General features: G+C 38.0%; 1 protein-coding gene across 1 annotated transcript in view; it reads right to left on the bottom strand.

Moving 5' to 3' along the window:
* Window positions 1–17,930, bottom strand: part of FOXK2 (forkhead box K2) — a 50,400-nt gene that overhangs the window by 18,309 nt on the left and 14,161 nt on the right. Inside the window, exons 2-5 of the mRNA XM_063292570.1 lie at window positions 9,880–10,074; window positions 5,473–5,620; window positions 3,526–3,672; window positions 1,883–2,076 (exon numbers count right to left, since the gene is read on the bottom strand). Coding sequence (XP_063148640.1) covers window positions 1,883–2,076; window positions 3,526–3,672; window positions 5,473–5,620; window positions 9,880–10,074 — 684 coding nt within the window. The remainder of the gene's footprint in view (window positions 1–1,882; window positions 2,077–3,525; window positions 3,673–5,472; window positions 5,621–9,879; window positions 10,075–17,930) is intronic.

The following is a 17,930-nucleotide window of genomic DNA, read 5'->3' as shown; positions in this document are numbered from 1 at the left end:
AAATACTACTATACTACTACCCTTTATTTCTCTGCCGTTTTCTTCAATCTCAAGCATTTCTTCCAGTTTTTTTTTTTAAAGAAAAGCCTCAGACTATGGGGAGAATATCATGTGATTTGTTTGCTAAAGATAAACATTTTTTCTTGCATTAAAATTGACTTTTGGTGACTGCAGGAATATATCCATGTTGTTTCTTGGCAACAATACAGCAGCTGCTTGTTACTGCCTTTTTCTGTAATTTATTTTCTACTTTCCAACAAAGTCTACAGCCTGGGAACCTTTCTATAGTCTCCCGTTAAAGTACTAACCAGGGCTTTCTGCAATCAGCTCAAGCTGACTAGGTGATACATGCTGCAATATGTGTTTGCTAAGTAACACCAAACTGTAAGCAGGCTGATCACAAACGAGTCTCCACGAACCAACCACATGTGTAACAACACTATTATCTGCACTGAATGAACTAACCCCACTATCCTCTGTTTAGATGATTCCTGCACTGGACAGGGGGTTGGAATTTATTTATTTATTTATTGCTCACATTTATATGGCTCCCCATCTCACACAAGGCAACTCTGGGCAGCATACAACGAGGTAAAAACAATGAATAAATAAAAGCAATCATGATAAAAGATAAAATGATTATTAAAAATATTATCACAAAATTATAAAACCACTATAAAATATACCAACCCCGCAGAGAGAGCAAGAGTGTCAGCCATAGTGGAGCCATCTAAGAATGTCTCCCATTCTCAAAGACCCCCAGACCTGACAACATAACCACATCTTGAGGGACTTCCTAAACAGCAGCAGGGAAGGAGCAAGCCTAATTTCAGAGGGGAGAGAATGTTCCGCAAGGAGGGAGCCACAGCACAGAAGGCCTACCTCCTGGGACCCACTAAATGCAAGTCCCTGGCGGACTGAACCCGTAACATGCCTTCCCTGCTTGATCGAATGAGATGGGCTGATGTAATTGGGGAGAGGCGGTCCCTCAGGTAATCCAGTCCCAAACCATGAAGGGCTTTAAAGGTCAAAAACAGCACCTTGAATTGGACCCAGAAGCAAACTGGCAGCCAATGCAGTTTGTGGATGTAATATGTGTTCTTCTAGGGGCACACGTAACTGCCCATGCCGCTGCATTCTGTACCAGTTGAAGCTTCTGGATACTCTTCAAGGGCAGCCCCATGTAGAACATGTTACAGTAGTCCAATCTGGAGGTGACCAGGGCATGAGTGGCTGTGAGCAGGAAGGGACACAACTACATTATACATTATCTCCAAGGCCCTAACCAACTCCTTACATTCCATTATTCTAAGTAAGAAGCGAAATGTGTTGCATTTCCAAAAGCAGTAACTGGGAAAGAAATTAGCATGACTAGACAGTGGAAATGTTCATAGAACAAGCTTAAGCTAGTTACTGACTTTACCCATTTCTGGGTTAACACAACACACTGAGTCATGAACTAAGCAAGACAGGCTAGGTTTGCACAATAGGCTAAGGCACAAGAAAATCTAACCAAGGTTAACAATATTTATTCATATAATTGAATAAATAAATCAATAATTATTCTTAGTGGATTATGTGAATGCAGCTGCCAGGTCTCAGTGGATTATGTGAACACAGCCAGTAACAACTTCAGAAAACATTTCTTCCTCGGTACTGCAATCAGACCTAAGCATAAAATAAGCACCTCCAAGCCTCCACAAGGAGAAAATGTTAAATTTCTTTTGTGCCCAATCAGTTGTACTCAGTATCACTTCTTTGTTTGATAAAAATCTTTGTTGTTTAAATGGGTGATGGTCATCCTTCAGTCAGTAGACTCTGAAGTACACTTAAGGGAAAGCCTCTGAACCACTATGTTTAAGTTGTCATCTCAATTCCTTACCTAGAAGAAAGAGGTCCCAGTGGGGTTCTAAAGCAAGGTACTCCCCTTGGCCGCCTTTTTCTAAAAGCCTGTTCTATTAATTTGCTTTCAGAGGCAGGATCTATCCTCCAGAAGGAGCCCTTGCCTGGTTCTTCCTGGGAACGTGGTACTTTGATGAAATAACGATTCAGAGAGAGATTGTGACGTATTGAATTCTGTGAGTCATAAAAGAAAACAAAGAAATCATCCATTTCAATATTAGGCTGGAATACAATCTAATGAAAACATCTTTATTTTTGTGAAACCATACTCACTTAGCTGTCAGGTAATATTGGATCTGGAGAAGGACATAAGGGAAAACTGCATACTGTATATAGAATATGGCATTATATACATATACATATACATATACATATACATATACATATACATATACATATACATATACATATACATGTGGTCCTCCTTCCTGCATACTGTATATAGAATCTGACATACATACACACACATATATGTCAGATTATATATATATATATAACAGCAGAGGAAGTCTGGTCCTCCTTCCTCTATATATATAGAGAGAGGAAGGAGGACCAGACCTAGATAGATAGATAGATAGTCCTCCTTCCTCTCCTCCTCTAAAACCATTTGACAGGTTCAGTCATTTCTTTTTTCAGATGAAGAATGCTGCTTTTTCTCTGAGTTTCAACTCTCTTCATTTTTACATGCTGCCAATATTACTGCATATTCTGCTTAATAATACTAATGCTAATGCAATAAAGAATTCTCCATGCTTGGTGTTTTCACACCAAGTTTTTTCCTTCAATCATTCAGGAACTTCCCCTTAATTATATCTCTTCCCAGTCTTGATTGCCAAAATTCCCATGGTCATGTTTTTCAAATTCTTAATTTTCAAGGTTTTATTTCACACTAAATTTAAGTATATATACCACAATGGCTTGCCATTTTGTAAATAATAATAATAATAATAGAAAAATGTCAAAATATACAGCCAACATCTGCTAATGTGAGAAAAAGAAGGATGATCATAGATTTTTTTCAGAGTCGAGGTATTCAAAGGCTATAGGAATTAGGACAAATCTGTAGTAGTGCAAATCTACTGAAATTGAATGACTGTTATTTGGTTTGATAAATTTAAGCATCCAGCATTAGGAGAACATAGCACAAAATTCTTGATTCCTGCTCATATAGTGACATTCTATATAACATTAATATTAAATTGATTAATTTTAATATATTCTTCCCATATGTAAGGATATTTCAATTTTGGATTTTACAATCAAAACTAGATTATATAGAAATATAAATGGCACAATTTGCAGCTAAGAATTGTAAGCTGTGAAGTGAGCTATTTATTTTGTAAAGAAGTTCTAGGGAAAAGGAAAAGTCTACAGGAACAGGTAAGAACCACAAAGCACCATTTCTGTTTCATCTGAAACATCACAAAGCTTCTCCTGGTTTAGACAATTCATTTCCAGAAAATTGCTAGACCATTCCTGAAGCAACCAGAGTGATATGTTCCAGAGCTCTCGAGAATATTCTGTCCCCAAAATATTTTATCCAAACTGTAGGCTTTGCAGATACCTAGCTTCAACCCACCATAGTTTGCTCATTTCATTTAAAAAAATATTAATAATTTTTACCTGCCAGCCCTTGTCTGCTGTCCTGTAGTAAGGATAGTTTTTAGTTATGTGTGTATAAATTCCATTTAGTGTAAGTTGCTTATCAGGTGCCATTGTAATTGCTTGTACAATTAGTTGTGCATAGGAGTAAGGTGGTTTTGAATCATCCTATATATTAAAAATAACATAATTTAATAATGAAAATAGCTTATCCCTTCAGGAACATTAAATATAACATAACTTTACATTGTAATACAAAGAGCTGAATATATCAAGTAATCTAAGGACATTATCCTTTGAAAGATACCATCATACACATTTAGCAACTTTTTCACTTTTATTACATGTTTGCATTCAATTTTATAACATACAGAAATCTGCCCACCACAATCCATTCCATGTGTAAAACGTCTCTAATGCATTTTACTGCTACCATCTCTTTTTCTCTCACTGTATTCACCCTGCAATTCCTAAGCATATTTAACATTGTTTGTCAAGCATGGAGCTAAGTTCAGCCCAAGCCAACTAGAGAGCAGCAGTTTGGCCTACCTGAGAACATCAACTAATCAGCACTTACTCTTCCTGCTCAGACATGCTTCCTCATGAGTTTGCAGCTCTCTGCTCCCCAACCCACCCATTTCTAAGAATTAATAAACAGCAAAAAGAAAAAAGAAACAAAATCTTAAAGAGAAGCAAAAAAAAGAGCATTTTTCCTATAGACCGTATAGTCCATTATTTTGTCCCCCTGTATGTGTGTGCATTTATCTTTTGGGTTACAAAGCATTCACTGAGCAAGTCTGTTATGTGGACAGAGGCAATTAACAGATTGTTTGGGGAATTACAGAAAATGCAGAAAAGCCAAACATGCTTGTCTTTGGCAGAACAGCATTTTTATTTATATGTTTGTTAATTTGTATGCCACCTTTATATCAGGAGCTCAAGACACCTTACACAGGGATATCCCTACAGGCTATCACTGCAAGAACACTACGAGATAGGTTGAGCTGAGAAGCCGTGAGCGATTGACTGTCACTAGTACAGTCTAAGTATTTTTTCTTCTAAATCTTGCACATGTGGCCTGGTTTCAGGTATTCATGCTAGCTTAATACCATCCAAGGGCTTATCTCTAGGCCTGGCTGGGAGTAAAATGAGCTAAGAAGCAGGGACCACAGCAGACAGTGTGTCCATTCAGAACACAGACACCCATGTTCTCCTGTAGCAGAAGCAAGAGGACAGGAAACAAGGAGAGAGAGAAAACCCTTCATCTTTAAAAAGTGCTATATCATACAGCATGTTACCACTGCCTTGTAGCCAGATACGTGCAACTTGTCTGGGGAAGGGATATCCAGTTGCAGAGATACAGGATTTATTGTATGTGGTAGACACCATAGAAGAATTGCCTCCCACATTATATGAATGGGCTTCTGCTGTATAACTGGAATTTCTTGTACTTTTTTCTCTGCTGCAAATTCTAGAATTTATGCCATGGCTTTTCTGTAACACATACAGACCAGCTCACAACAGAATCCAACACTGAAGCTTCCTGTTTAATATAGTAATGAAACTCCAGAATTGTCAGATATTACTAAGTTTCAGAATTCTCATTTGAGCTCCTAGGGAGAAGTTGGGACATACAGTAAATCTAACACACACGCCCCTGATAAATATTAAAAACTGTAATGTTTGTACATGCTCTACCCAATTTTGAATAATGTGATAAAATATGATGCTTGCTTTTCCATTAGAAGACTTTTTTCTTAGCATTCTGCACTGTACAAATTTCCGGTATACTGTACGTCTTGTAAGGTCTATGTGAATATCTTAGGGTCCATTTTATTTTTCAGTCTGAACTGCTGAACTACACAAGTATTATTTGTGTTTACTTTTTAAAGCAATATTTTTCCATTAATGTTATACAGTATTAGACTCAATAACTGGTTTTACAAATGGATTCTAATCAAAACTTACCTTTGGGCTATCTCCACCAGATGCTTCTTTATCATTTTCTGACTGTGAATTGTCAGCCATGAGATGTAAGTCAGATGGTATTACACGACCCATTTTGTACCCTGAAGAGCCTGCACCACGAGGACTAGATGGGCAGGAATTTGCAGCACTATAAAACAGAGTAAGAAAAGAGCTGTCTATTTCATTACAGAATATATATCACTGTATCCAATAATTTCCACCAGGTAAACGTAATTTCCTGAGCAGACATTCTCCAACTGTCTGGGTTAGTGCTGAAATTACTGGAGAATGCAATTAAAAAGACACAGATTTTCCTTTTGTATTACCATCAGAAACTGGATATATTCCAATCTTTGCAAAAGTTGCCTGTATTCTAAATACAATAAAGAGATTTTTTTTTAAAAAGTTCAATTCTAGATTTTCTCAGTGACAGACAAGGTTGAGTTGAACTAATCTATTTGCCATTACTATAAAGCACTACCCTCATAGTAGGTGTCCACTCTTCCTCTTAAAACTATTAGCATACTGCATTATTTGGAGGAATCAGATCATCATCATAATTACCCCAGAATAAATGTTATTAAAAAGTATGATTATCTGAAATCTAAAGGCTTGCTATTAATAAAATACATAAATCATTATAAGCATGCCAAATGATAATAAGTTTAAGAAGGGCCACCATATCTGGGTTCCAAAAATCTGGGCAACCATATTCAATGAGTTAGAACTTGTGGTATCTCTTTGCTTCTGTCTTAGCAATCATCCAGATTTTTGTAGCCCAGATATGGTAGCCCTAGTTTTAAAAGTAAGACACACAGATTAAATTAATCTATAGAATGAACAAGCCTGAACATGGAAGAATGTTAAAATCAGATTATTAATTACTAAATCTTAACAGATTTGAATTAAAATTTCAGTAAAGCACAATGATTACATTTGCATATAACACTCAGCAGCGTTTATTTTAGCCATGATTTATTGAATAAGAACCTTGCAAATGAGCAAAATAATCACGGATGGGCTTTTCGGTCAATTCCTCTTTTTCCTCTTTATTTCCTTTCTCCATTTTTTACAACATTATCCAAACAGTATCCTCAAAGGCATACAAGCTGTAAAGGATGCCTCTGCCATGTATCTCTGCCAATTTATTGTTGGTGTGTTTGACTACAAGATTTCAGGATGGACTATCCTGGTCTTCTACAATAATTCTGTTTTTCTGAGCATCACTAATTTTCCTGCAATGAAACTGATACTTTATTGTGCTTTATGGGGACAGTTATGTATTTTGGCATGTAGAGATCAGATCCTTATATCTGCCTTGTGGTCAGGGGGATGATATACAAATATGACTGTTGTCAAGTATAGTGAAAATTCTGGGAAATGAAACAGAAAGTGCAGTTTAAAGCGGATTGGAGGTATAATAAAAAGTAATATTACAGCAAATCTATAGCTTTAAACTGTGGCTGACTGCCAAATCAACAACTAGAGGAAACATTCTTGTTTGGTATATTATATAACAAACAGAATATAACTGGAATGTTACATCAAGGTAGTTATCACACTGGGCTTTACTGTTGCTAACAGAGTTATGATTCCCCAACAGATTTTATCATTTTTAATAAATTTGTTTTGGAAAATTTGAATTTTTAAAAAATAGGTTATGCATTAATAGAAAATCCTAAAGTAATTTTACTGTAATATGCCAGAAATGTTTTTGAAATTTATCACAAATAACTTAGCTGAAGAAATCTTTCTGCATTCCAGGTTAATTAAACAGAGGTAACATTTCTGCTGTTTCAGAATGGTGTTTGAAAATATGGCTCAGAGTGCCTTTGATAGATGAGTGTTCTTATTTGTTTGTTTACTTCGTATGGCATAGCAGAATGCAGCACTGTTGCATAAAAATCACAAAAACAATATATATAGAGGTGTATAAAATATAGACATTGGGACAATAAATTATTTTAAAAACACGCAATACAAATGAATAAAATTATGAATAAATTAAGTTATGTATGAGCAGTTACTAAAGTAACTAAGCCTATGGCCGGATATTTAGATTGTTTAGCCATTGGACCGGTAGCCTCGAGAAGATGTAGTTCTTGCAGGGAGCCAGGGAACCGTCTGAGGGGACATTTAGTTCATATAAATATGCTTAATAAAATAAATGAAAATAAAATATTTTTGATAACACCCTTCATTGAATTATTAAGATGTAAATAACAATGATTTTAAGAGAACTGGATTATGCTTGTTACATTTTGGAATGACACATTTTATACTATAAAATATTTTATTAATAGCATATTTTTAAGATTATGAGTTCCCCTAAAAAGTTAATACTTTTGGATTTTTATTTTTCTTGAGAAACGTCTTAGGTATGTTATGCTTATATATAAATAGTATAAATACATAAATTCAATTTTATAAACATAGATGTTCCATAGGGGAAAAAACAGCATTTCTGAGTCCTTTGTTACCTTGTTCATATGTGAGCTCTGGATAACATAAAGATCTAGTCACTTCCCCCACGAGAAAGATGAATATGGTCACAATTACCTCTCCTGGGGCATGCTGTTTATGTTTTGTTCAGGCTGAAAATGACGTTTTTGATCTTACATGAAACAATGTTTTTTTTCTGATACCAAGAATCACCAAGGATACTCTCAGAACTCCTGGCATATGTTTTAATAAAATTAAGTAGCTTTTTATCACATAATATCCTCTTCTGGTTCACATGCAATAGTAAGTCGTCATGAGGGATGCTTGACTGACAACATATCCCCTTCTAGTTGCAGCACCTTGCTTCATATCGCCACATGGAGAGGACAATTTTCAGCAGTGGCATTTCAAGGATGCAGAGATTATATTAGGAATGATAAATAATGAAATATTTGCACAGAATGATGCACAAATACTTTTTATTCTTAATTAAAATATCCCTAAACTATTTTTGAGACAAGTACTTTACTGCTGTAATTCTATAGTTTTAGTATACATACCTGTGTACCTAAGGCAGTTTATTATGATTTATTTGTATCAAGGAAGGTTAATTTAAGGTTAGTTTAAACAAAAGGTTCGTTTAAACAAAACCCATAGAGTTTCATAAAGAATCCTGCTGCACACAAACATATGATTCCAAACACTATTTTCATGCTTCATGCTAAATTATGAGTCCGTTTTGAGAAATCAAAAGACCACAGAATGTGCTTGACAGGAAGTTACCCTTCTGCCCTCAATGCTATTTCTCTCAGTTGTACTCCAATATGGGAAATGAGGCTGGTTGGGAGTTAAGCATGTGCCACTACATGGAACTGTCCACACAGAAGCCACAGCTAGTCCAAAATGCAGCAGCCTTGCTATCCTATGTAACACCTCTGCTTCGTGAACTGCAACCGTTTATTTATTTATTTATTATTCCAATTTATATCACCACCCATCTCCCCCTAAAAAGGGGGACTCTGGGCAGTTTACAACAGTTGCAGTTACCAGTAAACCTCCAGATGCAATTCAAGGTGCTGGCTATTACCTGTAAAGCTCTGCATGAGCTAGGACCAAGTTATTTGGAGAACATTTCTCTCTTATGGTATCTCCCTGCACTGTATGATCAGACAGAATGTGTCATGAGTAAGGATGGCGAGCAGGGGGCTCCCATCCAGACTGTCAAGTGCATGCGTAGCACTGAGGAATTGGTCAGCCATTCAAAGACACACAGATTGGGACCGCCTTAACCCTTGGGGTTTATATGTCTGGGTTTTCCCACGCTTCTTCAGTTTGTTAGGATTCCTGTTAAGTACTAGCAATAAATATTAGAGACCAGTTCCTTGTCTCAGTGTGTTTCCTGGCTGTTAGGACAGAATGGTTTACTTCAGGTCTTATCAATCAAACAATGACATCTAGCGGGTTAGGGTGCCTGGTGGATCCCTCTAGTTTGGGAAAATGTGGAAGATTTTTTTAAAATTGTTTCATCAGGGCAATGTTTAATATTATGTTGAGTTTTCTCTTTTAACTTGTGAAGCTACCCAGAGTTGTTTTTGGGCAGCCTCACAATTAGATGAATATATAATAAATAAGTAATATTGGTAATTGGTAAATAATAAGTAATATGCATATATTTATTTCTCCTCAAATAAGCCCCACATATGCACATCCCCTTTATGCATAAATAGGATAACCCCACATTGAAATTAATGAGACTGTCAGTATCATCTCTAATTCAACCAAGAATGATTGCTGGCATTTAATTTAATGCCATGTAAACATGATTAAGTGGCCACAGAGAACAAGCAGAAGTAATTTACTCCAAGGATAAATTAAATGTGATCGTAGAAATGAACATTACAGATTAGTATTACATTTTTGTAATTCTACAATAAACCTCTATACAGCAACAGAGTATCAACATACCTGATGGTTCCTGTGGGAGAAGGAAGAGGGCTGATCAAGTGAGCCATGTTGTCTGGAATGTTTATTGTTAGAGGAGAAATCTGGGGTTGTACAGGTTTCACTGGGGACTGTGGGGACTCCTGTTTTTCTCTCTTTTCATTGGATAAAGCTGTAAATGTTATCTTGATGTTTGTGCTGGGAAACCTGAATGTACATCTGAAAAGAAAAAACGAAAGGCATTAACTAACTGAAATAACAGTTTTTTCTTTTTCTTTTTTGCATAATTTCAACAGCACTCATACTAATAAAAAAATATTATGTGCAATTGTTATTAGGCTACATAATGAACACACCTGTAGTAAAAATAACACTTGTAAACACTATCACGCTCATTTAGAAATTTGCTCTTCCATGGATTTTACTTTTGATCTATCAAAACTACAATCAATAATCATTTAATAATTTTTGAAGTGGCAGTAAGACCAGCATTAAGTTGTTTTTTAATCATATGGCATAGCAGTTAGGTGTTCGTGCTGCTCTTTCTTGCTGGGAAATCCCTGTGAGGTCCAGCAGCCAGATGTGTAGAGTATTTAGCCATGACAAGTCACGTTGCCCGGGGTGCACCACAAGGAGGCTAGTCTACGTTGCACCAAGTTGGGCTGAGAGAAAGTCACAGGCCCAATGTCACCCAGCTGGCTTTCATGCCTAAGGCGGGACTAGAACTCACAGGTCCTGGTTTCTAGCCCAGAACCTTAACCACTAGACCAAACTGGATCTCAGCATTAAGGTTGTTTAATAATGATTCAAGCTCTTAAGTCAGGAAACTATGCGGCTAATGCTTTGATAAGCTTATCCTCGATGATCAGTAATGTTGTGCAATGTCTCACAAAAAGGTCAAGTGCTTCAGAATAGGACTACGACAATGTGGAGCATCTTTGCAGATCACATCCATCCATCCTCCCTATCTGGATTTGTGTCTCAAAAAAACAAAGAAAAATATAAGTGCATGAAGTGAAGTTCTTTGTAAGCCCAATTTGTGCCACTGTAAATATTAATAACAGTCACATACTGACATGTTGACATATAGGTCATTCTAAACAAGTCTATGAGGATTTCTCCAAAGTAAAGTATGAAGCTAAGAAAAGATACAGAAAAAGGTCAATCAATGCAGTCCTAAGGGAATCTTTCCTTTGACCAAGGCTAAAATATTTCAAGCTTTTTCTTTTTTTTATGCTGAGGCCAAAAAAGTTTACAAACAAACCCTATTTATACAAAAAAATTCTCTCTCATAGTATTAGAACTTTGGGTTATACAGTGATATTGAACAGGCTCAGCATAGTCCGAAATAAATTATTTATAAAGTGCATAACTAACTTGAGGAATTCATTAGCACAAAATATGACAGCCACTGCTTTGAGAGACTTTAAATTTCACCTCCACATCAGTTTGGCATAGTGTATCCTTAAACTCTTCAGCAAAGGATCGTTACCTTGTCGTGGTGCTGGAGCACCTCAATGATGCCATGAGCTAAACCGTGAAGGGTCACCCAAGACGGGAAGGTCATGACAGAGAGGTCAGATTAAATGCGATCCCTGGGGAAGGTAATGGCAACCCACCCCAGTATTCTTGCCGTGAAAACTAAATGGATCAGTACAACCAGAGATATGTTGGTATATCATTGGAAGATGAGACCCCCAGGTCGGAAGATGGTCAAAATGCTACTGGGGAGGAACAGAGGATGAGTTCAACTAGCCCCAGACGTGATGACGCAGCTAGCTCAAAGCCGAAAGGACGGCTAGCGGCCGACGGTGCTGGTGGTGAACGGCGAATCCGATGTTCTAAGGATCAACACACCATTGGAACCTGGAATGTAACATCTATGAGCCAGGGCAAATTGGATGTGGTTATTGGTGAGATGTCAAGATTAAAGATAGACCTTTTGGGTGTCAGTGAACTGAAATGGACTGGAATGGGCCACTTCACATCAAATGACCACCAGATCTACTACTGTGGACAAGAGGACCACAGAAGAAATGGAGTAGCCTTCATAATTAATAGTAAAGTGGCTAAAGCAGTGCTCGGATACAATTCAAAAAACGATAGAATGATCTCAGTTCGAATTCAAGGCAAGCCAACTAACATCACAGTGATCCAAATACACGCCCCAACCACAGATGCTGAAGAAGCTGAAGTAGAGCAGTTCTATGAGGATCTACAGCACCTACTGGACAACATGCCTAAAAGAGATGTTATTTTCATCACAGGAGACTGGAATGCTAAGGTGGGCAGTCAAATGAGACCTGGAATTACAGGTAAATATGGCCTGGGAGAACAAAATGAAGCAGGACATAGGCTGATAGAATTTTGCCAAGACAACTCACTCTGCATAACAAACCCTCTCTTCCAACAACCTAAGAGACGGCTTTATACATGGACTTCACCAGATGGACAACACCAAAATCAGATTGACTACATCCTTTGCAGCCAAAGGTGGCGGACATCTATACAGTCGGTAAAAACAAGACCTGGAGCTGACTGTAGTTCAGATCACGAACTTCTTCTTGCACAATTTAGGATCAGACTAAAGAGATTAGGGAAGACCCACAGATCAGCTAGATATGAGCTCACTAATATTCCTAAGGAATATGCAGTGGAGGTGAAGAATTGATTTAAGGGACTGGACTTAGTAGATAGGGTCCTGGAAGAACTCTGGACAGAAGTTCACAACATTGTTCAGGAGGCGGCAACAAAATACATCCCAAAGAAAGAGAAAACCAAGAAGGCAAAATGGCTGTCTGCTGAGACACTAGAAGTAGCCCAAGAAAGGAGGAAAGCAAAAGGCAACAGAGATAGGGGGAGATATGCCCAATTAAATGCAAAATTCCAGAGGTTAGCCAGAAGAGATAAGGAATTATTTTTAAACAAGCAATGCGCGGAAGTGGAAGAAGACAATAGAATAGGAAGGACAAGAGACCTCTTCCAGAAAATTAGAAGCATTGGAGGCAAATTCCAGGCAAAAATGGGTATGATCAAAAACAAAGATGGCAAGGAGCTAACAGAAGAAGAAGAGATCAAGAAAAGGTGGCAAGAATATACAGAAGACCTGTATAGGAAGGATAACAATATCGGGGATAGCTTTGACGGTGTGGTCAGGGAGCTAGAGCCAGACATCCTGAAGAGTGAGGTTGAATGGGGCTTAAGAAGCATTGCTAATAACAAGGCAGCAGGAGATGACGGCATCCCAGCTGAACTGTTCAAAATCTTGCAAGATGGTGCTGTCAAGGTAATGCATGCTATATGCCAGCAAATTTGGAAAACACAAGAATGGCCATCAGATTGGAAAAAATCAACTTATATCCCCATACCAAAAAAGGGAAACAAGAAAGAATGTTCAAACTATCGAACGGTGGCACTCATTTCACATGCCAGTAAGGTAATGCTCAAGATCCTGCGAGGTAGACTTCAGAAATTCATGGAGCGAGAATTGCCAGATGTACAAGCTGGGTTTAGAAAAGGCAGAGGAACTAGGGACCAAATTGCCAATATCCGCTGGATAATGGAAAAAGCCAGGGAGTTTTATTTCTGTTTTATTGACTATTCTAAAGCCTTTGACTGTGTGGACCATAACAAATTGTGGCAAGTTCTTAGTGGTATGGGGATACCAAGTCATCTTGTCTGCCTCCTGAAGAATCTGTATAACGACCAAGTAGCAACAATAAGAACAGACCACAGAACAATAGACTGGTTTAAGATTGAGAAAGGAGTACGGCAGGGCTGTATACTCTCACCCTAGCTATTCAACTTGTACGCAGAACACATCATGCGACAAGCTGGCCTTGAGGAATCCAAGGCTGGAGTTAAAATTGCTGGAAGAAACATTAACAATCTCAGATATGCAGATGATACCACTTTGATGGCTGAAAGCAAAGAGGAACTGAGGAGCCTTATGATGAAGGTGAAAGAAGAAAGTGCAAAAGCTGGTTTGCAGCTAAACCTCAAAAAAAAAATCCAAGATTATGGCAACCAGCTTGATTGACAACTGGCAAATAGAGGGAGAAAATGTAGAAGCAGTGAAAAACTTTGTATTTCTAGGTGCAAAGATTACTGCAGATGATGACTGCAGTCAGGAAATCAGAAGACGCTTAATCCTTGGGAGAAGAGCAATGACAAATCTCGATAAAATAGTTAAGAGCAGAGACATCACACTGACAACAAAGGTCTGCATAGTTAAAGCAATGGTGTTCCCCGTAGTAACATGGCTGCGAGAGCTGGACCATAAGGAAGGCTGAGAGAAGGAAGATCGATGCTTTTGAACTGTGGTGTTGGAGGAAAATTCTCAGGGTGCCTTGGACTGCAAGATGATCAAACCAGTCCATCCTCCAGGAAATAAAGCCAGACTGCTCACTTGAGGGAATGATATTAAAGGCAAAACTGAAATACTTTGGCCACATAATGAGAAGACAGGACACCCTGGAGAAGATGCTGATGCTAGGGAGAGTGGAGGACAAAAGGAAGAGGGGCCGACCAAGGGCAAGGTGGATAGATGACATTCTAGAGGTTACGGACTCGTCCCTGGGGGAGCTGGGGGTGTTGACGACCGACAGGAAGCTCTGGCGTGGGCTGGTCCATGAAGTCATGAAGAGTCGGAAGCGACTAAACGAATAAACAACAACAATCCTTAAACTAATTTGATTTCCCAACATTTCAGCTTACATTTTTTTTTTTACAAAAGAAAAATTAATTACAATTATCTGTGGCCAATAGCACTTTTAACACACCATGTTAACCCACCATATGGGTTAGAAGCACTTCACTTACAAGTATAAATTCTACCTTCCTTTACAACATTAAACCATGTAAAATTTAAACCTCCAGACTAACAGAAAAAAGGTCTCTAAAGAAACTAAATACACTGCATCTTTGAAGACTAAAAAGAACACGGCAAAAAAAAAATTGCCTGCAGGCAGCAGTTACTGTAGAAACCAAGCTCTTCATCATTTTCTCCAAGCTGAAGACACAAAAGAGTTGGAAAGCAGGGATCCATGGGAAGCAGCTTATAAAGCTCCTTGTCACATCAGCTGCAGGAAAACCAGACATTAATTCATTAAACCTACCATGTAATGCTTCTGGAATTTGAGGCTCCCCTCGTGTACAAATACAAAAGAAACTCTGCCTGTAGAAACACTACACTTTAAGTATTTGGTGGTTCTCAACACCAAGACTAAATACAAGCTTGTTGTGTGGTCTTTAAATTTTCTCTTCAACCTAAGATCATGAACAAATATAATCTGATAGGAAGAAGACAGCATGTCTACACTTGCTTCAGATTTCAAATAGTTGTTTCAACAAGTTATACAAGTCACCCAAGTCATTTCTCATAAGCCCTATCCCAACTATCTCCTTTTCACTTTATCATTCTTACTATTAATTTTAATACAAAAAAAGATAGATGTTGCTTTTTTCTGTTTTTCCCTTTATAGAATCTGTAGGACTTCCAAATAAACTGGGAAGTATTACAGGGTGGAAAAAAGGAAAGGAACAAAAAGCTATATTCAGATGAAGGGCAGGCAACTTGGTTCACATTTAGGTCTGATAGCTGTCAGGTAATAATCTTCAGGGAACTGGCATGGTGCAAAGCTAGTTACCTGCTTTGAGAAGTATTGTCCTTTACAAGAATGCCCATAGACTTTGCGTATAGTCCTCGCCTGGAAGGGCAACAGCTCTTCCTGGGGGTGGCTACTGTCGTAGAGTTCTCCCTATCAAACCCACCACTTGGATTTTATATTTATATTTATTATTTTATTATTTGGTTGGTTGTTTGGTAATTTATATATGGATGGTTTTAAATAGTTAATTTTATTGTAAACCACCCAAAGTCCCCCCTTTTCAGGGGGAGATGGGCAGTGAAAGAAATTTGAATAATAAATAAATAAATATAGGTATTATAACAAGTGAAGTGAAGTGGATATCAGCCTGCAGCTTATCTGGAAGTTTGTTCATAAATCCAGAAAAAGAGAAAGGCAAGTTGAGGCAGTATGAAGCATCCAAAAAGACAAGACAGGATATGTAAAGAGCAATGTCCTCAGTTTGCTTTCTGGTAAATGATTGCTGTAAATGGCCATTCTCAACACAGCAGCCATATATGGATAGGCAAGGTAACACAATGACGGACATTTTGTGAAAACACTCACTGCACAAACTCAGAACTCCAAATGTGCCCACCAGCCAATGATGTAAATATGTTAGCAACTTTTCTTTGTTAGGCATGAGAAATACAGCTGCGTTTAGGCCAGTGATTGCACCAATCACATTTCAAGCAGCCAACTATAAATGTCTCCTGAATAATATAATCATTTCCATTAACTAAACAGAAGCCAAAAAGGTATTTTTAAAACATACAAGATGCATTGCATTTTCATCTGGAAACAAATCTCAGCCCATACAGTGCATATCTGTTGTCTTAGATCACTGAAAAGTTTACTGAAGCCAACACTTCAAGGCCAATTGTCAGTGTTCATGGAGCCTCCTCAGATATTTCTTGGCTTGCTCTTCAAAGCTTTCTGTGACATTATCTGGCCACTTGGCCACTGCTGCAACTTTTGGCTGGGTCTGTAAAAGGTAGAGGTGGGCTGCTTCCTTCTACTCCAACCCTTTTCCTCTTCCCCAGTGTGCACCTCCTGAGATTTTCTGGCCTGTAGTTTGCCATCTTGCTTCCTTCTGCTCCATGTCTCCCATTATACCCATGCATACATGTTTTTCCATCAAGGCCTCTAGGCTTGCTCTTCCTCCCTCTTTGCTTTGCTCTGAGGAAGCTACTTTCTCAGGCATCCCCTTAGAACTCTTGTGGCCCATGCCTACAATCACCACCTTTCCTCTCTCCTTCAGGAGTAGCAATTCTGGGAGAGGGGGGTTCTGATTCCAGCCCACTGGCATTGCTGGGCTGCTTTTGTGCTTCAGGAGAGGAAAAGTGCTGTTCTGAAGCCTTTTCTTCCGGTTGCTGCTACCGCCACTAGGTTCTCCTCTGTCCTGGAGCTCTTTCACACATTAGAGAGCGTGAGACCCACTCTCACACCACATACATGTTCCTCTTCTCTGTCAAATTCCCCCCCCCCAAAAGATACCTCCTATTGAGACAGTCCTGCCCTTTTTAAAGAAAAAGAACTTTCCAAAGCAGATGGAACCCTTAGGTGGTTATAATGGGTAGAAGGACACAGGTATACTAATAATGCTGTACCCATTCTCTCAGACAGATATATAAATATTTTGCACTGAATCCAGACTAAGTTATATATACTTAGTTCCTACTGAAATTTCCATGGCCAAATTTTCCTATTATTTTCATTCACTGGAACTGCTATGTCACCTAAATGTTATCATTTAGGTAACAATATTTACTATAAATTATTTTTTAAATCCCCAATACGTTGATTTATTTTATGGTCATCTGAATGATGCAAATAGCCATAGAACTGCTTATAAATAAAACAGTGTCTTGTGACATCTTAAAAGGCAACAAATATACTACTGCATGAAGTTTAAAGGACTATCATCCACTTCATCAGCTGCACAGAGAGATTCTTTTTAAATTGCCACAAACTGTTTTGTTGCTACAAGCTAACATAACTATCCCTCCTGGAAGTTGTTCACACAATAATGTAAACCTGAGAGGTATGTAAAAATTTAGTTCCACATTCTTCTAGACAAGCCCAATCATGATACTGTTCAACAAATTCAACGAATCACTTAAACTTAATGACCCATGAAGCAGTGTGCAGATCATTCTTCATATTAACTATGAAGAGTTTGGTTAACTATTTAGAGCATCTGCTCTTTGATCTGTATAGTATATCATTTCAGCTATATTTCCTACAATCAATATTGAATCATATCTCTTCAAACATACTATTGTAGCTTTTTTCGACATACTTAGAATTTGCTCCCTCTGCCAGTGGTTAATGTTCAACAAGCACAGCAGATCCATCACTAGTTTTCAGAAACCTTTCAAGATCTACTTTAACAACTTGGTTAACATATTAAATCATATAACACCCCCCCCATGCTTTCTATTCAGT

Source organism: Candoia aspera, chromosome 2 (assembly GCF_035149785.1).
Source record: "Candoia aspera isolate rCanAsp1 chromosome 2, rCanAsp1.hap2, whole genome shotgun sequence".
Lineage (NCBI taxonomy): Eukaryota > Metazoa > Chordata > Lepidosauria > Squamata > Boidae > Candoia > Candoia aspera.
The sequence above is the reverse complement of the archived record's forward strand: the minus strand, read 5'-3'. Positions and strand labels throughout refer to the sequence as shown.